General features: G+C 49.0%; 2 protein-coding genes across 6 annotated transcripts in view; one reads left to right on the top strand and one right to left on the bottom strand.

Moving 5' to 3' along the window:
* Nucleotides 1-38: 38 nt before the first annotated feature.
* On the bottom strand, nucleotides 39-24,118 carry ACTR1A (actin related protein 1A). Of its 3 annotated transcripts, none has more exons than XM_032179154.2 (11): nucleotides 23,970-24,118; nucleotides 11,420-11,484; nucleotides 9,925-10,000; nucleotides 9,009-9,134; nucleotides 6,461-6,585; nucleotides 5,012-5,228; nucleotides 3,846-3,938; nucleotides 2,819-2,993; nucleotides 2,655-2,716; nucleotides 1,950-1,990; nucleotides 39-1,783 (listed from the first exon to the last, which is right to left on the bottom strand). In XM_032179154.2, exons 1-11 carry the CDS (start codon nucleotides 24,015-24,017, stop codon nucleotides 1,681-1,683), a joined length of 1,131 nt encoding a protein of 376 aa, XP_032035045.1. In that variant the 5' UTR covers nucleotides 24,018-24,118; the 3' UTR covers nucleotides 39-1,680. The 3 variants fall into 3 exon arrangements, with proteins under 3 accessions (XP_032035045.1, XP_032035051.1, XP_058292038.1); XM_032179160.3 differs by lacking the exon at nucleotides 23,970-24,118 and adding an exon at nucleotides 17,435-18,523; XM_058436055.1 differs by lacking the exon at nucleotides 23,970-24,118 and adding an exon at nucleotides 15,468-15,667.
* A 174-nt stretch (nucleotides 24,119-24,292) lies between these two features.
* SUFU (SUFU negative regulator of hedgehog signaling) overlaps nucleotides 24,293-24,458 on the top strand; it is a 131,345-nt gene continuing 131,179 nt past the window's right edge. Inside the window, exon 1 of one of the 3 annotated variants that reach the window (XM_032179117.2) lies at nucleotides 24,293-24,356. In XM_032179117.2, coding sequence (XP_032035008.2) covers nucleotides 24,349-24,356 — 8 coding nt within the window. In that variant the 5' untranslated portion in view covers nucleotides 24,293-24,348. The remainder of the gene's footprint in view (nucleotides 24,357-24,458) is intronic. The other 2 variants (XM_032179107.2, XM_032179109.2) reach the window with 2 other exon arrangements.

The following is a 24,458-nucleotide window of genomic DNA, read 5'->3' as shown; positions in this document are numbered from 1 at the left end:
GCTTGGCCCTGGTGACAGACAGATAGAGGCCCAGCTGATGTGTCTATCGGAACGACTTTATTTCAGTACACTGGGCCCCACCAGGCAATGTGGTTTGTGCGAGGCTGTGCGAGGGACAGGTTTGGGCTAAGAGAAGGGAGGTGAGTTTGTTAAGCGCACTGCGGTCCGCGGGGCGCTACATCGCTTTCACACACACCTGCTGCTGCGGCCCACACCTGGCAGGGGCCTTTGGTCATAGGACGGCGTGGGGGAGAATACTGTGTGAAGTCTGGGATTGGGGTGGGTCTTGGTGTCACAGGTGAGGGTGCCGGTGAAGACAGGCTGGCCCCAGCTTTGCACCATCTAGGCTGAAGGCCTTTGGACCACTCCTAGGAGTCAGGCCTGGCTCCATTAGCTCCTGGCACTCTGGTCTGGCCCACTTCCTCCTTAACCAAGCAGGTCCAAGGTCAAGAATGGCACAAGATCAGCCCAGAGGGGGCCTTCCCACCTCTACAACATAGTCCCCTGGTCAGCTACAGTGGCAAAAGGCAACTTGGTAAATTGCAGCTTTCTCCAGTCTTAAGGGCACTGGCTCTCCAACACCCCTCCCTTGCTTAGGGGCCTCTGCCAAAGAAAAATTTTACCTCCTGTTTCAGAAAATCTAACCAGCAACCAGCCTGTTGATTCCAGGGCAGTGAGCAAGAGGAAAAGGGAGAAAGAGCCTGGTGGGAGTGTCTTTGAGTGTAGCTTCCAATCTCAAATGGTTCTGCAACCTGTGGACACTGTCAGCTCACCATCAGCTGGGACAGGTGGGGCCCTGGAGGCTAAGCTTAGGTGCTGTAAACATTAGTGTAGCAAGGCAGGAGGCAGCGAGCTCCCTCTCCAGCCCCTAACTGAACAAACACTTGAATAAATAAAACTGTTTGAAGATGACGTTGCAACAAGAACAGATGGAAAGCGAGGACCTGGAACCAGCAGGTGCCTTAAACTCTCCCAAGGCCCCCGAAAGGGGACTGGGCTGGGAACATTTACTCTGCAGTCATTCAGAGGGAGGACTGCTCCTGCCCTCCTCCAGTGGCCAGTGTGGTCCTGTTCCCTGGTGAACATGAGGGCCTCCTGCTCTCTCCTGACTCCAATCTCTGTAATAGCTCTTGGGGTGCTTTTCCAGCCTCCCAAACCAAAATGGCAACAAAACCAGACAGAACTCAACCCCAGCCCCAGTCCTCAGTGTGCAGTCAGGAGGCATCGATAGTGGAGTGACCAGCAAGGGGAGGCAGCAGCTGCCTGGGGCCTCAGGGCACCCTGGGGGTGGGGGTGAGGGTGGGGCCAGCCCAGCCTAGGATGGTCAGCAGCAAGGTCTCCCGGGGGATGGCTTACCTCCCTCTGTCTCCCTGTGGTAGTAAACGGAGTCCCCCACAGCCAGCCAGAGGCCACCTGAGGGAGCACAGCCTCTGCCAGCGCTCTTCCCTGTCAGGAGCCAGTTAATGGTCAACCCCAGGCCTCAGGCCATCACCACTGCGGGTAGTTCATCATCCTTTCTGGGCCCGGGGTCCCAGGGCCACACGGCACTCGCAAGTGCGCACACACTCATATCCACACACGCACTCACACACAGGCAGTTCCTTGCAAACACTCCGACTCAAGAAAGCGAGTTTTAAAGTGGAGTTAACTTCAGAGAGAGGTGAAGATGATGTCCCGACATTAGAAGGTTTTTCTGTGGATGGATCGGGCACCGTCTTCCTCATATTCCTTCTTGGAGACCCACATCTTCTTAAAGGTGTCCAGGGAGGCAAGGATGGAGCCCCTGGAGGGAGGAAACCCAGAGGAACCGTGTGAGAGAGAAGTGGGTGTGTGTAGAGCCTACCAGTCCCCTGGGGCCAAACCAAATCAGGCTTTTCTTTAGAGGGTGCTGAGGGGTTATCAGTGCCATCACTTCCTGTTCTGTTCTTACTCCCGGAAGGGCTACTCACCCAATCCATGTGGAATACAGTCTCTCCTGAGGTGCAGATATCTGCAAAGGTAGGGGGAAAGAGGAATCTGAGACTTCCAGCCCTCCTGCTCCCTTTCCCTACAATGCTCCTCTTTCTGCCCATGGCAGGGGATACATTTCACACAAGCCTGAAGCTCTGGCCTCTCTGGAGGGCACTGTGGCCAGCCTGCCACTCATCTGGGAAAGCAGGTTTCCAGTCCCCACAGGTCCCAGGGAAGCTGGGACTATCAGGGGGGCAGGGAGAAGCAGACTCCGCGGCAAGAACTGTACTCCTTCCTTTAGGATCCCCGCTCTCCTCAGACAGCCAACACCCTTCACTTATCACTAAGGTGTCAGACTGTGTGACAGGGGAGCCACCTGGGCAGGGGGCACAGCAACAGTAAGTCAGTCTCCTCTTAAGATTATAGTTTCCCTGAAAGATCACGCAGGGGGCCCTCTACCTAGTACCCTGCCTCATCTGGGTATTAGAACTGCCTGCCTTTGGTGTGAAGAGGGAGAATGAAAACTCAGCCTCCCTGTGGCTGACCTAGACCTCAGGGTCAGTGTATAGGCTGGGAACCTGGCGCTGCTTGTAGAGCCATGGCTGCTTGAAGAGCTTGGGCAAAGCTAGAGGGAAGCTACACCAGGTAGCACTCTGTCCATGGAAGCCCAGTTCCACCCAGGTCAGGCCCCACCATGCTCCTACCCTGATCTTCACATCTTTTGGAGCTAGTTTCTTCACTTCACTCAGGAGCCTGTCACCAAAACCTGAATGGGCAAAGAGGAGAACTTCAAGTCAATTCTCGGGGTGCCTGGAGCGAGCAGGAGCTGAACACTTCCAGGGGAAGGGCTCCAAGAGAAGAGACAAACCTTTGAACAGGGTAGAGCCTCCTGAGAGGACAATGTTGGAGAAAAGTGTGCGCCGCAGGTCCATGTCTGACTTCTGGATAGCGAACACCAGGACCTCGTGGATGCCTTCACTCTCCTCTCCAATCAAATCTGGCCTGAAGAGCAGCTCAGGGGCCCGGAATCGGGAAGGACCAATCTGCAGGTAGGAGGGCCAGCTGAAGAGGTCGGAGCTGGGACCAAGGTCCCTTTGGGAGTGGGAATGGAAGACGCCTCTCTGCACGTCACTTAGTAACTAGGTGGCTATGAAGGCCAGGCTCAAGACAGACTCTACATGTCAAGGGCTTAAAGGAACAAAGATAGGCCTCCCGGAAACTAGTGAGGGGAGGCCCCTATATTTCCTTCTCGCTCTGGCATTTTCCAGCCAAGAGGTCTTTGGCATCAACACATGGATTTATTTGCTCATGGAAACGTCTTCCTAGCAATGGGGGTTCAAGGGAGTGGTAACTCACCCTACACTGTGCCCAGGTGTGGTGAAGGATGGCACTAACCATCCCACTTCCTAATCTCATACTGATGTGGGACAATCCCTTAGGAGCTTCCTCCCCTCTAGCGGGAGGGAGCAAAGTTCTTGCTGCCTCTGCTGCAGGAGGCAGGGCCACTCATGCTCAAGAGCTCTGCTGCTCCAGACAGAGGGTGTAAGTAAGGCTGGGGTGTCCAATCTTTTGGCTTCCCTGGGCCACACTGGAAGAAGAATTGTCTTGGGCCACACATAATATACACTAACACTAATGACAGCTGCTGAGCTAAAAAAACAAACAAACAAAAAAAACTGCAAAAAAATCTCATAATGTTTTAAGAAAGTTTACGACTTTGTGTTGGGCCTTACTGAAAGCCATCCTGGGCCACGTGCAGCCCATGGGCCAGGGGTTGGACAAGCTTGGTGTAAAGGGACTGGCCTGCCAGACTCCAGATCCTGATGGAGAATTCTGGTTGGGCCCAGAGCTTTTGTGGACCTAAGGGGACCAAAGAAAGAAGGCAGGCCACCTACCTCAATGGTGCTGCCATCAGGCAGGTAGTACTGAGCTTTCTCTGTCTCTAGTGTCTCATCCTTCTGGGGGTTTATGGATAGGTAGCAGGCTCTCTGCAGATCCAAGCAAGACAGTCAGGCTGGCAGGAAATCTGGTGCACACCCGGTCAAAGGCCCAGGGGAGGAATGTGCTGCTGCACAAACCTGTCTAAATGCGTGATGGCCCCAATGGTCACTATAGCTGCTGCCCAGAAGCAGGGGCAGTGAGGTCTCTGTTGGCCTTCACTGGGTGGCATTTAGCATATGAGTTCTTAACTGCTCCACCTTCCTGATGGGCAAGCTTGGTAACTTGGCCTCTGGATCCTAGGTCTGAGACCACAACCTAAGTTCAGCCCAGGCCCAGGCATCTTTCTCCTTCTACCACTCATATGGTTCTGGTCCTACCCAGCTCAGAGTTTTCCCTGTAGCCACAGGTGGCAGGAGGTTTCAGTTTACTTACAAAGACAAATGTTTTAAATGTATTATGACTTCTTCAAGGATGTTAAAAAAATAAAAATAAAAAAACCAGGACTAGGCGTGGTAGCTCATGCTGTAATTCTAGCACTTTGGGAGGCTGAGGTGGGCAGATCACTTGTGGTGAGGAGTTTGAGACCAGCCTGATCAACATGGTGAAACCTCGTCTCTGCTAAAAATACAAAAATTAGTGGGGTGTGGTGGCAGGCACCTATAATTCCAGCTACTTGGGAGGCTGAGGCAGGATTCAAGCGATTGCTTGAACCCGGGAGGCGGAGGTTACAGGGAGGCGGAGGTTACAGTGAGCCGAGATCACACCATTGCACTGCAGCCTGGGTGACAGAGCGAGACTCCATCTCAGAAACAAAACAAAATGAAACAAAACCAAACCCTATGTAATTTGCATATAAGGTATAAAAAACAAACTGAGCCCCTATGTAGCCATCACCCAAATGAAGAAATGGAAGCAGCTCCCTTTCCCCCAACAAGATGGCAGCACGTCATCAAGGCGAATCTGTCAGTGTGACATGGGGGAGACCTGGCTGGGAAGAACAAGGCCTCGCCAGGGACCCCCAGGCAGGTGCTTCGCCTGGCTTCACTGGCAGGTCACTAAGGTCCTGGGTGCTATGCTCCCAACCCCCACTCCATCCCTAGGCCCAGGGGACAGCACTTACTTCTTTTATGGCCTTGACGATCTCAAACTCAGAGGATGAGTGGAAGTCGTAGCCCTCCTTACGCAGGTAGAGGCGCAGGAAGCGAGAGACGTCCCGGCCCGCGATGTCGATGCGCATGATGGAGTGGGGCATGGCAAAGCCCTCATAGATGGGCACAGCATGGGTGACTCCATCCCCAGAATCCAGCACCACCCCTGTGGTCCTGCCTGTAGCATAACTGAAGCAATAGGGCAAACCGTCACTCAGCACTGCCTCCTCACGCTGGGAATAAATACACTTCTTTATTTAGAGTTCAATGTCAGCTAAACTAAAGCTTGGGCCTGCCTCTCTCCACGGGCCATAGAATGGACTGGGTACTAAGGAAGCCCGGGTGTTGGAGCAAGCCATGAAATACCTGAACGGAAGGAGCTCATCTTCTCCAAGTTCCCTCCCCACACCCAGAAGAGCAGGCCTTCCTGTCTGAGATGGCCTGGCCTTCAGCTGCTTCAGAGACCCAGCCTAGGGGCCAGTTTTAACTCTCTAGACAAAAGGAAAAACCCTCAAATGCCAACAGGGGCCAGGCAGGAAAAGCAAGAGTAAAGAAAAATAAGAATATTTTTCACTTCCATAAAAAACAAAGGCAGGAGAAGACCCTGCTTTACTGGTTTGAGAGCCCGGGAACCTTTGTCAGCCTCCCTCCAAAAAAAAGGCAAGTGAGGCAACTGACCCCCTGCTCAGTGCGGAGAGGCCAACAGAGCATGGACGTGCTGTGGGGAGGGTGGGCTTGCCAGCCCCATCTCAAGTGGCAGCCGCTCTTCAGCTCTAGCTGATTTTTGCCCTGTGGGAATGTGTGCCCGGCATGCCCAGATCTTCCCATTTTTTCAGAGAAGCCAAAAATTTGGATTTTGATGGGACAGCTCTTGATTTTTAAATGCTGGCTCACAGTTTGTTAATGGGGTCAAATAAATCCCATGTATAGGTCACTCATGGATAATCTCTGCCGTAGACCTCACTCTGGTGTGAGGCGGGGTAAGAGTGTGACAGGAGCCATAGGGGATGGGAACAAGGACTGTGGTGGCATTCGGATCACGGTTGTCTCAGCAGCCTGGTGGAGCAGCCGGCCACAGTAAGTGCTGAATAATAAGTGGACACATTACAGGGGCCTCCGGGAAGAGTTGCTGCAGCATGTGGCTGCCTCGGCAGGCCCAGCCAAGGCCTTGGGGACCAAACCCGCTAGGAGTCCTGACACTGGGATGTGGTCAATAGCAGCCACATGTCCTCCTTTGCTTTCAACTACGAAGCCTCAGTGCTCAGTTTCCGCAAAAGCCTCTCTCTCTTTCCCACCATCTTTAACCTTTCCCTAGCAGAGGGGGCTCAAGTTACTCTGAACCATTCCAGAGGAGAGCCAGCCTCAGCTGTGCCAAAGGACTGCTTTCCCCGCAGGGGCCGGGCTAGCCAGCTGCTACTCACAGGCTGAGTACAGCTTGCATGGAGATGAAAAGAGCGGGCACATTGAAGGTCTCGAAGAAAACTTCGGCAGCTCGTTCCCGATTTTTTCGTGGATTTAAAGGCGCCTCAGTCAGGAGCACAGGATGCTGGTGAAAGGAGCCCGGGAGACAATGAGGCCAAGGCCAGATTTCCATCTTCATTAGTCTTGGGGGAGAAGACCCTGCCTTGCTGGTTTGAGAGCCCGGGGACTTCTGTCAGCCTCCAAAGAAAGGCAAGCTGTGCCTGTCAACTATCCCTGCCCAAGTAGGTTTCTCAACTTTTCAAGTTAGTGCCCACTTTAACATTTCATTCTGTCCTCAGCTGTGCCCCCCAGCTCCCCTCCTTGTCCTCCAAGATTGTTATACAGGCTCCTGTGTCTACTGTGTATCTCCAGCTGTCAAGAATATTTTGTGAAACTCTAAATTCCTGCCGCAGACCAGTACCAGTCTGTGACCTCTTAGGAACCAGGCTGCACAGCAGGAGGTGAGTGGCAGGTAAGCGAGCATTACTGTCTGAGCTCCACCTCCGGTCAGATCATCCGAGGCACTAGATTCTCACTGGAGTATGAACCCTACTGTGAACTGCGCATGTGAGGGATCTAGGTTGGGCACTCCTTATGAGAACTGAATGCCTGATGATCAGAGGTGGAACAATTTCATCTCAAAACTATCTGCCCACCCCAAACCCCCACCCCCATGGAAAAACTGTCTTCCAAGAAACTAGTCCCTAGTGCCAAAAAGGTTGGGACCACTGCTTTAAAAAAACTGTCTCAAAACAGCCGGGCACGGTGGCTCATGCCTGTAATCCCAGCACTTTGGGAGGCCGAGGCCAGCGGATCATCTGAGGTTGGGAGTTCGAGACCAGCCTGACCAACATGGAGAAACCCCGTCTCTACTAAAAGTACAAAATTAGCCGGGCGTGGTGGTGCATGCCTGTAATCCCAGCTACTCAGGTAGGCTGAGGCAGGAGAATCGCTTGAACCCGGGAGGCGAAGGTTGCGGTGAGCCGAGATTGCGCCATTGTACTCTAGCCTGGGCAACAAGAGCAAAACTCCATCTCAAAAAAGCAAACAAACAAAAAAAAAACCAAAACTGAAAACATCCCACCTGCACCTGGAAATTGATACACCTAATCTGCACCTCTCTGCATTTTCTTTCTTTCTTTTTTTTTTTTTTTGAGACAGGGTCTCACTCTGTCACCAGGCTGCGAGTTCAGTGGTGCGATCTTGGCTTACTGCAACCTCGACGCCCCCAGGCTCAAGCAGTCCTCCCACCTCATCATTTCAAGTAGCTGGGACTACAGGCACGCACCACTATACCCAGCTATTTTTTTAGTAGAGGTGGTGTTTTTAGTAGAGGTGGTGTTTCGCCATGCTGCCCAACTTGGTCTCAAACTCCTAAGCTCAAGAGATCCACCCAAAGTGCTGGGATTATAGGCATGACCCACAGTGACCAGCCTCCCTTTACATTTTTGAATGGAGAGTTACTTCCTCACAAGTTAATAAGCACAGGCTGCACAAAGTGGCTCATGCCTGTAATCCCAGCACTTTGAGAGGTGGAGGTGGATAGACTGCCTGAACCTAGGAGTTCGAGACCAGCCTGGGCAACATGGCAAAACCTTGTCTGTACAAAAAATACAAAATTTGCCAGATGCCGTGGCTCTCATGCTGTAATCCCAGCTACTTGGGAAGCTGAGGCAGGAGAATCATTTGAATCCAGGAGGCAGAGGTTGCAGTGAGCCTAGATCACGCCATTGCACTCCAGCCTGGCCAACAAGAGCAAAACCCCACCACACACACACACACACACACACACAAATTAGCCTGGCATGGTGGGGGGTGGGGCTGAGATGGGAGGATTACTTGAACCCAGGAGGTCGAGGCTGCAGTGAGCTATTGCACTCCAGTATGGATGAAAGAAGTTAATGAGCACAGGCTTTGAGTTCTAAAAGACATAGGTTTGAATTCCATCTCTACCCTTTGTTCACTAGGTGACCTTGGAAATACGACTTGACTTTTCTTTTTTTTTTTGAGACAGAGTCTCGCTCCGTCACCCAGGCTGGAGTGCAGTGGCGCAATCTCGGATCGCTGCAAGCTCCGCCTCCCGGGTTCACGCCATTCTCTTGCCTCAGCCTCCAGAGTAGCTGGGACTACAGGCGCCCGCCACTACGCCCGGGGAATTTTTTTGTATTTTTAGTGGAGACAGGGTTTCACCGTGTTAGCCAGGACGGTCTCAATCTCCTGACCTCGTGATCCACCCGCCTCGGCCTTCCAAAGTGCTGGGATTACAGGTGTGAGCCACAGCGCCCGGCCACGACTTGGCTTTTCTGAACTTGTTCCCTTGTTTGTAAAATGAGATAATACTACCTACATCTCATAGGAATGGTGTTAAGATTAAATCTGAATATGCCTGAAAATCAAATGGCTCCAGCACTCTTGGCAGTGATCATCATCCTCCTCATCATCTCTAGGGTAGGAGTTTGACACAGCTTTGCATACCCTACAGGAGTGCCCTACACACAGGATCCTCACCTCCTCTGAGAAAGTCTGTAGCTGGTCCTTAGAATAGACATATTGCCAAATGCGTTCCATGTCGTTCCAATCCTTGACGATGCCATGTTCCATGGGATAGCGGATTGAAAGCAGCCCTCGGTGCTCCTGGGAAAAGAGAACAGGACCTGCGGCTGCAGTCAGGCTCCGCCCAGGACCCTGCTCTCCCAAGGCTAAGCAGTGCAAGCTGAATCCCTCGCAAAGAAGCCTCAGCTTCCTGAGCTCCCACCCTGCTGTCCTTGCCCAGGGCTAAGGGTGAGCACTCATTCTCCAACGCTATATACTGTTTGCTGCAAACTGCCCTCATTTCTGAGGAGCTGGCAAAGCAGGGGGCTTCTGCATTTCCACGGCCCCTCAGATGCCTCTAGGGCAAGTGGCAGGAGGCATTTTCCTCATTGCCTGGTTCCAGGACACAATCTCTTGACTCCCACCTCTGGGCCTCAGCACTTGAAGCCAAGGATGGCAACAGCGATTCTGCTATCTGCTTATGAGAGGCTGCATGAGGGCTCTGCCAAAGCTGTGTGAATTAACTCATCCCTAGGGTACCCCAGCCAGGATCTCCCCACTGAATATTTTTTGTGAAAAAAATAATAAACACAGTAAATTTGATCACTGACAAGGCAGTGACAGAATGTAGAAGAAGACAACAGCCCTGTTTTCTAGACTGGTCTCAGTGTGTCCCAAAGTGAGGTCCCAGGTATTTCTTCTCCAAGACCACAGGCTGTTCCTGGGAAAAATAAACCACCTAAGCCTAGGATGAGAGAATCAAAAAGGAGATTTTCAGAGAAAGTTGCCCCTTTTACTTATGGGTATTTCCAAATGTTGGGACATGTTCCATGTGGTGAATAATGAAGGTCCCCTGCTGGCTTGAGGCTTGTTCTGTAGGCCTGGGAATTACCTCAGCTTTGGGGCCAATGAAGATGTCGCCTTCAAGGGCTCCTGCCATGACACGAACGTGCTTGGGTCGGCCCACACTAGAAAAGACAGTGAGGAGGACCATCATTTTTCATTTCATGACAGAACACAGGAAGGATGTATAGATGTACATACACACTCAAATTCTACTGAGATTATCTTCGAGGAGTGAAGTCACAGTTTATTTTGATTTTCTTCTTTATACTTTTCTGTATTTTCCACAATTTCTAAAATGAACATGTATTATTTATATATTATTTCATATTTTATATTTATTATAAATTATGAAAACAAATTTTTAGAGTATTCAATACCTCTAGTTCTCTTTCTCCAGTGTATGTACAGACCAAGAAAGATGAGGAAATGAGAATTTCTAAAGGAGTGATTAACTCAAAACATTTTAGTGTCCTTAGTCCCCTTCCCAGGACCTCTAAGTAAAACTGTGATGTTGGGCCGGGCTCCGTGGCTCACACCTATAATCCTAGCACTTTGGGAGGCTGAGGCAGGTGGATCATTTGAGGTCGAGAGTTTGAGACCAGCCTGGCCAACATGGTGAAACCCCATCTCTACTAAAAATACAAACATTAGCTGGGCGTCATGGCACATGCCTATAATCCCAGCTACTTGGGAGGCTGAGGCACGAGAATTGCTTGAACCTGCAAGGCAGGAGTTGCAGTGAGCCAAGATTGCACCACTGCACTCCAGCCTGGGCTACAGAATGAGACTCCGTCTCACAAAACAAAAAAAACTGTGATGCTATAGATCGGACAGATAGCCTCTTCCTTTCCCTCCCACTTTAAGCCCTTCCTGTAAGCCTCTGTGCTCTTCTCCTGCCTACAGTCTCTCTGCCTTAGGAGGAAAGTTCTGAGAAACTCCCCATTAAGATGGTAGAAGGGCTGTAATCCCAGCACTTTGGGAGGCTGAGGCAGGCGGATCACGAGGTCAGGAGATCAAGACCATCCTGGCTAACACAGTGAAATCCCATCTCTACTAAAAATACAAAAAAATTAGCCCAGCATGGTGGCAGGTGCCTGTAGTCCCAGCTACTCGGGAGGCTGAGGCAGGAGAATGGTGTGAACCTGGGAGGCGGAGCTTGCAGTGAGCTGAGATCGCACCACTGCACTCCAGCCTGGGCAAAAGAGCGAGACTCTGTCTCAAAAAAAAAAAAAAAAAAAAAAAAAAAAAGATGGTGGATAGGTTAAATGTTAATCCCCAGCCTGGGTGATAGGAGAATTTTAAAAGGAGGGCTCCACCAAGAGGCAATCCTCCAAAGCAATGAGTTACCAATGATAAAATTTTTTAGCATCAGATAAAATTGGATTTTTAAAAAGAGGCCTCTTGTCTATGCCTCTCGAATTATACCATGTAGGCAACTATTTTCCTTTATTGACTCCAAACCCAGCTCCTGTCCCTTATAGGGCTGGGCCTGTAACAAAGCTGATGAACCTCCATAACGTCTAAGCTACAGAATGACTTACTAGTTTGGAAAGCAGTATTTGGGAATCTGATCACCAGCAAAACCAGCTTTAATCACACCGGATCCCTGAGGAAAGAGGAGAGAGAATGAGGAGTCAGAACTATCACAAATACAAAAGGAAAAATACATTATATGGTACCATTTTTATTTAAGAAAAGAAAGCGGCCGGGCGCAGTGGCTCACACTTGTAATCCCAACACTTTGGGAGGCAGAGGCAGGCAGATCACTTGAGGTCAGGAGTTTGAGACCAGCCTAGCCGCCATGGTGAAACCCCGTCTCTAGTAAAAATAAAAAATTAGCCGGGCGTGTTGGCGGGCACCTGTAGTTCCAGCTACTTGGGAGGCTGAGGTGGGAGAATCACTTGAACCTGGGAGGCAGAGGTTACAGTGAGCCAAGACTGTGCCACTGCACTCCAGCCTGGGTGACAGAGTGAGACTCTGTCTCACAGGAAAAAAAACAAAAAACCTAATATTTGCATATAATTTTTTTTTTTTTTTTTGAGATGGAGTCTCGCTCTGTCACCCAGGCTGGAGTGCCCGCCTCCCGGGTTCACGCCATTCTCCTGCCTCAGCCTCTCCGAGTAGCTGGGACTACAGGCGCCCGCCACCACGCCCGGCTAATTTTTTTTGTATTTTTAGTAGAGATGGGGTTTCACCGTGGTCTCGATCTCCTGATCTCGTGATCCGCCCGCCTCGGCCTCCCAAAGTGCTGGGATTACAAGCGTGAGCCACCGCGCCTGGCCCATATTTGCATATAATATATACATTTATTTGAACTTAGAAAAAGGTGAATGCACACCAAAAGAAGGGAAGTGGAAATAGGATGGTGAGGAGGATTCTCACTGTATACTCAGCCGTATTGTGTGATTTTTCTGTGGTCTCTGACTTTTCTACATTGAACATTTGCTTTGGGAATTAAAAATACTAGTAATAAAGGGAAGAAAAAGACAGAAAACCTGGGGAAAGAAGAAAGTACCTAGAAGCATCAAAGCAGCCAAGTTCAGGAACATAAGGTGGGAAAAGCACATGACTCCTTGTTACACCACCCTGGGGTGCTTTTAACCTACTTTCCCGGCTCAGGCCTGAACCCTCCCAGCTTCCAGGGCCTCTGTGACAGACACCGCCATGAGCACTGTCATGCTTGAAATGGACTCCCATGGAACATGTGCTGTCTGGTTCTTATCGCAAGGGCAGAGCACTATGCTTTGGGAGATTTTTGTTGTTTTCTTTTTAACTATGCTTTCCTTTTACTCCTTGGTCTCCTGATGGTAAAGAGAAGCAAAGACTAAAGCCTACTCTGAGAATAGAAGAGAACCACAGTCCTGCTGCTCCAACACTTGGTATGTCGAGTGAGGTATCCAGAAAAGAATCTGAGTTCTCCCAGCATCTCAGGTACCACCCAGGGCCCAATCAATGTAAACATTGACTCTAGACACAGAGACCAACCCTGTGCAGGACAGATGTCAAGGCTTAATACTGCTTGTAGATACAACCTGTCCTCTTCCTTTTTTTTGAGATGGAGTCTCGCTCTGTCACCCAGGCTGGAGTGCAGTGGTGCAATCTGGGCTCACTGCAAGCTCTGCCTCGCAGGTTCACTCCATTCTCCTGCCTCAGCCTCCTGAGTAGCTGGGACTACAGGCGCCCACCAGCACGCCTGGCTAATTTTCCGCCTGCCTTGGCCTCCAAATCTGGGTTATAGGCGGAGACACGTCCCGGCCTTTTTTTTTTTTTTTTTTTTTTTTTTTTTGAGACGGGTCTCAGTGCTGGAGTGCAGTGGCGCCATCTCAGCTCACTGCAAGCTCCACCTCCCGGGTTCACGCCATTCTCCTGCCTCAGCCTCTCTGAGTAGCCGGGATTATAGGCGCCCGCCACCACGCCTGGTGAATTTTTTTATATTTTTAGTAGAGATGGGGTTTCACCATGGTCTCCATCTCCTGACCTCGTGATCTGCCCGCCTCAGCCTCCCAAAGTGCTGGGATTACAAGCGTGAGCCACCGCGCTCAGCCTTTTTTTTTTTGAGACAGTCTCAGTCTGTTCACCCAGGCTGGAGTGCAGTGGCACAATCTCGGCTCACTGCAACCTCCGCCTCCTGGGTTCAAGCGATTCTCCTGCCTCAGCCTCCTGAATAGCTGGGATTACAGGCGCGCACCACCATGCCTGGCTAATTTTTGTATTTTTAGTGGAGACGGGTTTCACCATGTTGGTCAGGCTGGTCTCGAACTCCTGACCTTGTGATCCATCTGCCTCGGCCTCCCAAAGTGCTGGGATTACAGGCATGAACCACCGCGCCCGGCCTCCTCTTCCTTCTTAACTCTTCTACCACCACACCTGATATCCTCACATTTCTAACCCAACATGGTTTGCAGCCGGACCCGTAGCTGGGGCAAGCCTTTTCCTGCTGCCTGTTGACCACTCTCCTGGGGTGGAGTGTGGTATTTCCTGACCCCACTCTGCAAGCACTGAACACACCAGGAGACTCTAAGTAGCCAAGGTTATCTGCACCAAAGGCTTCCCAGCAACATGCCTGCTTCCCTCCTTGACTCTCTTATTCCTGCTCTTCTGCAGGAAGAGGGGGAGTGAGACTGGCCATCTGGTGCTTGCCTTTGGCAAGACAGAGGTTGGTGGAGGAAGCAAGTGGTTGAAGGAAGCCGGACGTGGTGGCTCATGCCTGTAATCCCAGCACTGTGGGAGGCTGAAGCGGGGCAGATCACATGAGGCCAGGGAGTTCAAGGCCAGCCTGGCCAACGTGGCAAAACCCTGTCTCTACTACAAATACAAAAATTAGCCAGGTGTGCTACACGTCTGTAATCCCAGCTACTCAGGGAGGCTGAGGCAGGAGAATCACTTGAACCCAGGAGGTGGAGGTTGCAGTGAGCCAAGATCGCACCACTGCACTCCAGCCAGGGAGACAGAGTGAGACTCCCCCTCAAAAAAAAAAAAAAAAAAAAAGAAGTGGTTGAAAGGCAGAGAAAGTGGTATGAGAGGAGAGCAGGGCAGCCAGTTCTCTAAGGGAGCAGGAACCTTTGCCAACAGAAGAGAGTGAAAACAGAAGACAATGTGCAAACTCATTGGACTGGGCAGTACAACAAGGAGCCTGGAAAAGGTGCAGCTGTCAAGTGAGCTGAAAGACTGGGAAGGAGGGGGAATTTGCCTACAAACCCAAGGGCTCTGAGAGCAAGGCACGGACAGGCAAGAAGGGAACTCCTAGAACTTGTTTGCTCAGGCTTCCAATGATTGCTCACTGCCTTCATCTGGGTGTGGTGATGCCAACAGACTAATTGGGTCTCCCGGCAGAGGTTAAAAACAAGAGAGGATGAGATCTGTCCTTCAGACCCTGGATATTTTTAAGAGATGATTTTTCTGGGTATTTGATTTTTAGTTTACTAGCAAAAGGACTAGAGTCTGGGTAAATAGGCAGATTATGAAGTCAGATTTGTTTTTTCTTCTCTGTCCTTCCTAGCAAAGAGTATAAAATGCCCAGTTCAAATATCATCACCTTCCTCCTGAAGAAACATCCCCAATTGGAATGAATGATCATCTTCCTATTATCTCACAGCAAATCGCCATTACCTGCACCACGAGGTGGCATGCCCTTCATTCTGCTTTCTATTACAATGTAAGGTTTCCACTTTCGTCTCTTTTCAGTAGAAGCTCCTTAAGGCTAAAGTACATTTCGGCAGTATCTGGCATTTGCTGGGTACTCAACAGATGCTGGCTGAGTAAAATTAAAATCAAGTGCGAATGACTGGCAGATAGAAACTAAAGTATGGAACCTGAATGACCAGCTGAAATGACAGAAGCCCCAGGCAGAGGCGGTTCAGCAAAGGGGAAAGCAGCACTGGGAGTGATGCACAAGGTGGAACCAGACCCAGCATGTCCTTGCAGCCTCCAAGCAGGCCTGCCAGGCCAGTCATAGGGTGAAGAATCAGTGGAGAATGAGGAACAGCTGAGCTGCCTCAATTCTGCTCAAGCCACATAAATTCTGCTCAAGAGCATACAAAAGGGTTATGTCCATTTCTTTAACAGTATTTACAACTAGGAACTGTGTACCTGGCAAATAAGCTGCCACTGTCTTTGTTATTCACTCTGGCAAGGCCAAATGAAAAAATGCCTGGTAGAAGCTTCTTGAGTAGTCTCGGCTGGGTGTGGTGACTCATGCCTATAATCCAAGCACTTAGGAAGGCCGAGGCGCGCAGATCACTTTGAGGCCAGGAGTTTGAGACCAGCCTGGCCAAAATGGAGAAACCCCATCACTACAAAAAATACCAAAAAGTTAGCCAGGCATGGTGATGCATGCCTGTCTCGTAGCTACTTGGGAGGCTGAGCTAGGAAGATTGCCTGAGCCCGGGAGGTCGAGACCAGCCTGCACAACATGGCGAAACCCCATCTCTACAAAAAATACAAAAATTAGCTGGGCATGGTGGTTGTGTGCCTGTGGTCCCAGCTACTCAGGAGGCTGAGGTCGGAGGATCACTTGAGTCTGGGAGGTCAAGGCTGCAGCAAGCTGTAATTGCACTGCTGCACTCCAGCCTGGATGACAGAGTAAGATAAGACCCTGTCTCAAATCCAACCAACCAACCAACCAACCAAACAAACAAACAAAAAGTATGGCTGGGTGCGGTGGCCCAGCCTGTCACCCCATCACTTTGGAAGGCAGATGCGGGAGGACTGCTTGAGGCCAAGAGTTCGAGAGACCAGCCTGGGCCACATGGCAAAACGCCGTCTCTACAAAATATTTAATTTTTTTGAGATGGAGTCTGGCTTTGTCACCCACCTAGAGTGCAGTGGTACAATCTCAGCTCACTGCAACCTCCGCCTCCTGGATTCAAGCGATTGTCCTGTCTCAGCCTCCTGAGTAGTTGTGGTTACAGGCGTGCGTTACCATGCCCGACTAATTTTTGTATTTTTAGTGTAGACGGGGTTTCACCACGTTGGCCAGGCTGGTCTCGAACTCCTGATCTCAAGTGATCCACCTGCCTTGGCCTCTCAAAGTGCTAGGATTACAGGCATGTGCCACCATACCAGGCCTACAAAATATTTAAAAATTACTCGGGCATGGTGGTGCAGGTCCATAGTCCCTGCTACTTGGGAGGCTGAGCCCAAGAGGTCAGGGCTGCAGTGAGCCGTGATCTCGCCACTGCACTGAAGACTGGGCGATAGAGTGAGCCTCTGCCTCAAAAAATATATATAAAAAATTCAAAATAAGGCCAGGCGCAGTGGCTCACACCTGTAATCCCAGCACTTTGCGAGGCCAAGGCGGGAGGATCACGAGGTCAGGAGATTGAGACTATCCTGGCTAACACGGTGAAGCCCCGTCTCTACTAAAGGTACAAAAAATTAGCCGGGCGAGGTGGTGGGCGCCTGTAGTCCCAGCTACTCTGGATGCTGAGGCAGGAGAATGGCGTGAACTCGGGAGGCGGAGCTTGCAGTGAGCTGACATTGCGCGACTGCACTCCAGCCTGGGCGACAGTGGGAGGCTCCATCTAAAAAAAAAAAAAAAAAATTAGATGGGTGTGGTGGCACGTGCCTGCAGTCCCAGTACTCGGGAGGCTGAGGCAGGAGAATCTCTTGAACTCACACGGGGGAGGTTAAAGTGAGCCGAGATTGTACCACTGCAAGCCTCCGTCTCAAAATAAATAAATAAATACACGATTTTTTTTTTTTTTTTTTTTGATATGGAGTCTTGCTCTTTCTCCCAGGCTGGAGTGCAGTGGCACGATCTCGGCTCACTGCAAGCTCCGCCTCCCGGGTCCAAAGCCATTCTCCTGCCTCAGCCTCCCGAGTAGCTGGGACTACAGGTGCCCGCCAGCACGCCTGGCTAATTTTTTGTATTTTTAGTAAAGACGGGGTTTCACCGTATTAGCCAGGATGGTCTTGATCTCCTGACCTCGATAAATACACAAATTTTTTAAAATCAGAATATCTGGCAACACTAGGCCCGTGTTCCTGCATGGGGACAATTGGATAGAAAGGAGAAGCAGTTAACATTTTGGTCAGGCATGCTCAATTCAATGCACCTTTCAGATTTCCCAGCCTGGAAGAGGTGCCTTTCAGGCTATTCTCTCTCTTCTCTTTTGAGTATATTTCCATTCCTGCTTGGCTTCTGCAGGCATTGAGTTTGAGATCCGTATTCTAGGCATTTCCAGCCACTAATTGGTGATGTTTCTTCTTCCACATGGTATCTGATTTCTTTTTTACCTTCAGAGGACTTAGCTCAGTGTGAAGCACATCCTTGGCTTGCAAAATATACATAATTGAACAGCGAAAATATCTTTATATCTTCTTCACCTTTTCTATCAAGCTAGGGATGGATTCTTGCTGAAGCTGTACAGCCAACAGCCTGAATATCACACTGCAAGTGACAGTGTTAGATAAATACATTGACTTCATTTCCTCAGCTAATTCTAGTGTCCCTAAAAACTTAAGTGAATCAGCATTAGGATCAGAAAAGCTGATAACAAATTGTAAAAGAAAAAATTTTTTAGACAATTAGTGAAATCTGAACATTGACTAGATAACTGATAAGATTAAGGGGTTCTTGTTAATTTGATTAGGCATGATAATAGTATATTGATTATGTTTTTAAATGAGTGTAGGGCTGGGCGTGGTGGCTCACGCCTATAATCCCAGAACATTGGGAGGCTGAGGCGGGTGGATCCTTTGAGGCCAGGAGTTCCAGCCCAGCCTGGCCAACATGGCAAAACCACATCTCTACTAAAAATACAAAAATTAGCTGGGCATGGTAGTGCGTGCCTGTAGTCCCAGCTACTCGGGAAGCTGCAGCAGGAGAATTGCTTGAGCCAGGGAGGTGGAGGTTGCAGTGAGCATCACTGCACTCCAGCCTGGGCAACACAGCAGACTCCATCTCAGGGAAAAAAAAAAAAAAAAGAATGTGGGAGAGGGAAATGGGCAGCAATGTAGTTGAAAAGACTGGCCAAGAGTTTGATAACTGTTACAGCTAGGTGAACATATGGATTTTCCTTACACGATTCCTTCTCCTTTTGTATGTTTGAAATTGCTATAATAAAAAGAGATAACAGTAAGATGATAGCACTTAAGTAAACTTTCAAAACACAAACAGCACACTCCCCTGCCAAACTTAAAATGCATATGTACATAAAATCATGGATGCATCTAGGCATGGTGGCTTACTCCTCCTATACTCCCAGCTACTTGGGAGGCTGAGGCAGGGAGTTTGCCTGAGCTCAGGAGTTTGAGGCTGCAGTGAGCTACGACTGCAGCACTGCACTCTAATCTGGGTGATAGAATAAGACCTCATCTCTAAAAAAAAATTTAAAGCAAACAATAATTAAAAATTAAAAAAAATCATAGGTGGAAAGGAGCACATTTTTTTTTTTTAAAGAGATGGGGGTCAGGCTGGGTGTGGTGGCTCACGCCTGTAATCCCAGCACTTTGGGAGGCTGAGGTGGGCGGATCATGAGGTCAGGAGATCAAGACCATCCTGGCTAACACGGTGAAACCCCGTCTCTACTAAAAATACAAAAAAAATTAGCCGGGCATGGTGGCAGGCGCCTGTAGTCCCAGCTACTCGGGAGGCTGAGGCAGGAGAATGGCGTGAACCTGGGAGGTGGAGCTTGCAGTGAGCCCAGATCACACCACTGCACTCCAGCCTGGGTGACAGGGCGAGACTCCGTCTCAAAAAAAAAAAAAAAAAAAAAAAGAGATGGGGGTCTTGCTGTATTGCCCAGGCTGGCCTTGAACAACACAATTCTCCTGACTTATCTTCCTGAGTATAAAAGGAGGACAATTTTATGATGATGGTTGTTTTGCGGGTTATTTGTAAAACAGAGAGAAAGGATAGGGTTGCCAGGCACAGTGGCTCATGCCTGTAATCCCAGCACTTTGGGAAGCTGAGGTGGGAGGACTGCTTCAGCCCAGGAGTTCTAGATCAGCCTGGGGAACACAGGGAGACCCCATTTCTACAAATGAAGAAAAAAATGCTGAGCAGGTGGTACATGGCTGTAGTCCCAGCTACTTGGGAGGCTGAGGTGGGGTGACTGCTTAAGCTTGGCAAGCTGAGGCTGCAGTGAGCTTTGATTGTGCCACTGAGCTCCAACCTGGGCAACAGAGTGAGACCTTGTCTCAAAAAAAAAAAAAAAAGATAGGGTTGTGGAGGGGTACAAAGAGTCTTCAATTATATCTGTAATGTTTTATTTCCTTAAAACATGAAGGTGGATGGGAACACTAAAGCAAAAAAAATACTGAAGCAAATATGGCAACATGTCAATATTTATTAAATCTGGGTAGTAGACACATGCTACCTGGGTGCTTGTTACATACCACACCGAATTTTTCTGTATGTTTAAAGTATCTCTCTCTCTCTCTTTTTTTTTTTTTTTTGAGGGAGTCTTCGCTCTGTCACCCAGGCTGGAGTGCAGTGGCGCAATCTCGGCTCACTGCAAGCTCCGCCTCCCGGGTTCACGCCATTCTCCTGCCTCAGCCTCTCCGAGTAGCTGGGACTACAGGCGCCCGCCACCACGCCCGGCTAATTTTTTGTATTTTTAGTAGAGACGGAGTTTCACCGTGGTCTCGATCTCCTGACCTCGTGATCCGCCCGCCTCGGCCTCCCAAAGTGCTGGGATTACAAGCGTGAGCCACCGCGCCCGGCCCTCTTTTTTTTTTTTAAAGGGGGCTGAAGCAGCACTACATCCAAAGCAAAACAAACAAATGCTTAGCTTATTGTTGAACTTCTGAAGAGCCTGCATTTAGGTTGATCCATTTTAGGTTTAGGCAAAACTGTAAACTTACGAGTTTTTTTTTTTTTTTTTTTAAATAGGCTGGAGTGAGGTGCACGATCTCACTGCAGCCTCAAACTCCTGGGCTCAAGTGATCCTCCCATCTCAGCCTCCTACAGGTGCATGCCACCAAGCAAGCCTGGCTAATTTTTCTTTTTTTTAAAGTAGCGATGAAGTCTCACTATGTTGCCCAGGCTGGTCTCCAATTCCTGGGCTCAAACGATCTTCCAGCCATTCCAAAATGCTGGAATTACAGGAGTAAGCCACCACATTTGGCCTGGATCTTAGGAAAAATTTGAGTTTCGGAATAAACATGGTATTCTGATCAAAGTGTAGTCCTCAAAATGTGGCCTAGGAGCTGCTCCTATCTTACACTATTCTCTATGATATGTCTTTGGGAAGAAATGAGTTATATTTGGTTTTAAAAAATACCTATCATCATAAAGCTTCTTGGGTGATTAAAAAAAATACCTATCACTTTATTGTTGTCATTAAAGCACACACCTACCTGCCTCTCCATTTTCCTCATTAAATTCTGATGAAATGACTTGATGCCAGAGTAAGATGAAAGGAGTGGTCACAGTTGTCTTACGATTGGGAAAGGCTGTGAACCTAATGGGGCTCTTTCCCTGCTTTCTCTCTCCTGCATTCTTTTGATTATACTCTTCTTGGCCCATAAATAAAGTGTAGCAACATGTTAAGCTATGGAGTTAACATAGCTAGTGATACATTATTCTCATTATATGTAATAAGTTGTCTCAGATATTTCAAATAATGTTTCCTATACATCTACCATCCTGAAAATAATAAAAACAAAATGAACCCCCCCAATTGTTAAACAGCAAGGACTGAGACCCCAAATGTAAAAATGTGGCAGATATTCAGCAAATACTAATAGGAAAATGACTTAAGTTTCTCCTACTTCACCTTTTGGCAGAAATACTGGCATAATAAAGGACATGTTTTCCCAGAGGGGGAAAAAAAAAGACAAGTCAATTCTTTAAATCTTGAAACTAAAAATGCATCACTGCTGTAATGCATTTTGAAACATACTACCAGGAAACAGAAAGAAAAAAACTAAGACGCATTAGTGTAAGTGATATTAAAGAAAATGGCTGGAGATGGAACTCCTGCCTAGCAATTCAAGAAGCAAAGGAGCTGGTGGGATAGATAGGTTGTTCCTTCTGCATTGCTGATGAAAACAGGAAATTGAATTTCTATATATTTTTCCTTTTGACAACTCAGAAAAAGGCAGAAGAAGCACAAAGAGCCTGGCTAAAGACAGAAATCATAGTGCTTTCTGAAAATCAACATCAAGAACAAAAAGTCCTACTCAATTATCTGCAGTAACTAACTAGAGAAAACTCCCCATCTTTTCTTTATTTAGGAATATCTTTGTTACTTTGATAGAGATATTCAGTCATTTATCCAATCACCTATCAATCCAATGAAAAAACCTTTATTGAGCACACAGAGGTGCCAGACCCTAGGTATACTGTGTGTGTGTGTGGAGAGAAGTGGGTGAAGTGAGACTAAAGGAATACCATCTTTCTTAAATTTTTTTTTCCAACACCACTAAACCTGTGGGAGAATATCATCTTTTTCCACAGGATTTAATAGTCTAGTGAGAGAGACAAAAAGATCCTCTCAAAAATGAAGTATCTGGGCTGGGTGTGGTGGCTCATGCTTGTAATCCCAGCACTTTGGGAGGCCGAGGCGGGTGGATCATTTGAGGTCAGGAGTTCAGGACAAGTCTGGCCAATATGGTGAAACCCCGTCTCTACTAAAAATACAAAAATTAGCCAGGCGTGGTGGTGCACATCTGTAATCCCAGCTACTTGGGAGTCTAGGCTGGAGAATCTCTTGAACCTGGAGGCGGAGGCTGCAGTGAGCTGAGATCACACAATTGCACTCCAGCCTGGGTGACAAAGCGAGATCCTGTTCCCTCCACACCCCACACCAAAAAAAGAGGTGTCTCTGCCAGGCACAGTGGCTCAGGCCTGTAATCCCAGCACTTTGGGAGGCCAAGGTAGGAGAATCACAACAGCCCAGGAGTTTGAGACCAGCCTGGACAAGATGGTGAAACCCTTCCTACAAAAAATACAAAAATTAGCCAGGGGTGGTGGCGCATGCCTGCAGTCCCAGCTACTCGGGAGGCTTAAGCGGGAGGATCACTTGAGCCCAGGAGATTGAGGCTGCAGTGAGCTGTGATCGCGCCACCGCATTTCAGACTCAGCAACAGAGCGAGACCCTGTCTCCAAAAAAAAAAAAAGAAAAAAAAAATGAGCTGTCTCATTGAGCTCAATCCTGCCCCTTTCTAAGGGGGAATAATGAAAACAAAATAATAAAAACAAAATACCCCTGGAGAGAAGGAAAATTTAATGAAAACAACAACAAAAATATATTGGAAAAAGCGAGCAACTTGGAACTGGATCTCAGTCTGATGACTGGCTCCTCAATTCCTAAGCTGGATGGTTTGAAATCTGTTATTTAACATCCCTGCATACACTGGGGATAGTAATTCCTATCTACCTAAGAGAGCTGAAGCTTAAACGAGAACATTGTAATATGCCTAAGGTCCCAAGAGCTGAATCAACAAAGGGAATCTGACAAAGTCAGCTTACAATAGAGAGAACTGGTAGTTTTGCCTCAATGGAGGGACCTACAAGGGACACAGAAAGGTATGTCTCTGTGGGACTAAAGCTTCGAATCGAAGGCAGAAATGCAGTCGTTTTACAATTTTCTCTTTTCCCCCCAAAATAAGAGCAGTATTTAGATTCTTTCTATTGGTCAATATTGATGCTTCTGCATGGTGCTGGCAAAAGGGAAGACGGATAAAGTACTGGATTTAGGGCACCTCTGCTATGTGACCTTGGGCTCACGTTACGTCTTCGCGCTTCAGTTTTCTCATAGGTAACACGAAGATCAAAGTTGCTTTTAAACTATGCGTCCAGTTTTTGTGAGGATCCAACTCGAATGTATGTGAAAATGCCCTGGAAGCGCTAGAGCGCCAGGCAAATATTAAGTTTGGTAATTTTTTCCCCCTAAGAACTAGGGGTTCCAAAGAGGAGGACAACCTCTCTACTTGCTTTGTCACTCTCCTTTCTTTTCGACCTTTATCAACTTTGTAATTTATAATCACAGTAATAGTTGACATCCTACAGCAGTTTCTGGCACCAGATTCTCGGGCCCCACCCAGATCCATACCACCAAGCCGCAGAGCCGGCTGAGACCGAAGGAAAACTTAGCCTTTCTCCACTCGCGGGCGGGCCCTCTCCTTTAGGCCCCACCACCCAGAGTCCCGGAAGCCAATACCCACAGACCTGGAGCACTGCCCCGCCCCTTCAAGAGGGAAAACAATATGGCGGCCAGGAAGAACGGCAGGGGCGTGAGCCAATCACCGCAGAGGCCTAGCCTCATCCGGCAAGACTAAGAGGCGGTATCACTGGCCAAGATGGACAGCCAGAGCAACCAATAGAGCCATCGGAAACAAGGGAGAGGGCGGGCGACAGGCTCTCACACAGCGGTTAAGGCCCCTAGAGCCAAGGGCCCAAGGACTGGCTTGGACTATAACTCTTTCCTTTATCCACTCCAGAGTTCTCCATCACACTTTTGCTGGCTGGCCGCCTTGCCTGCGGACTATGTGATAAGGGGAGGAAGGAGGCGGCGGTGGCTGAAAGCGCCTGACAGGCCGGGCCAGTGACAAAGAGCCGGCGGCTCAGGCTGAACCCCGGGAAGCGATCCTTTCGAGGAGGAGAGCCCAAGTCCCCTTATAGATAGGAAAGACGCAACTCACGTTGTCGATCACGACAGGCTGGTTGGCGATCACATCGTAGGACTCCATGGCAGAGGAATCTCTCCTTCTGGGGAAGGAACTGCCCAGCCGGGTCCGCCGCTAGCGCCACTGACACGCATGCGCAGTCTAGCCGCCGGTTCAGGGCGGCGAGGGAGCGGCCCGACCTCATCTCTGAAGAACTACAATCCCCAGCAAGCTTTGCGCCTGGGTTAGCGATCTAGCTTCCTTTGTTGCCCGCCTAGTTTAAGACTGGGAGTCGCATTTCCAATGTACAGTACCCTGGGATTTGTGGTCTCCCTAGATTAAACAGCCAGAGACACAGGTTGATGGTCATGTTGCATGCCTGCGTCTGTAGTTCCTTTGAAGAAGTTCGCAGTGCATGCTGAGGTATGTAGTCTTCTCGAGTACTTGTCTGTAGTTCGGTTTGGATTGGTCGTAATTCATGGATGTTTGGATTTTGCAGATCAGCCCTACCACTCCCCTCAACGT

This window comes from Hylobates moloch, unplaced genomic scaffold (genome assembly GCF_009828535.3).
Source record: "Hylobates moloch isolate HMO894 unplaced genomic scaffold, HMol_V3 SCAFFOLD_3, whole genome shotgun sequence".
Taxonomy (NCBI): Eukaryota; Metazoa; Chordata; class Mammalia; order Primates; family Hylobatidae; genus Hylobates; species Hylobates moloch.
Note: the sequence above shows the minus strand (reverse complement) of the source record. Positions and strands in the feature narration are given on the sequence as shown.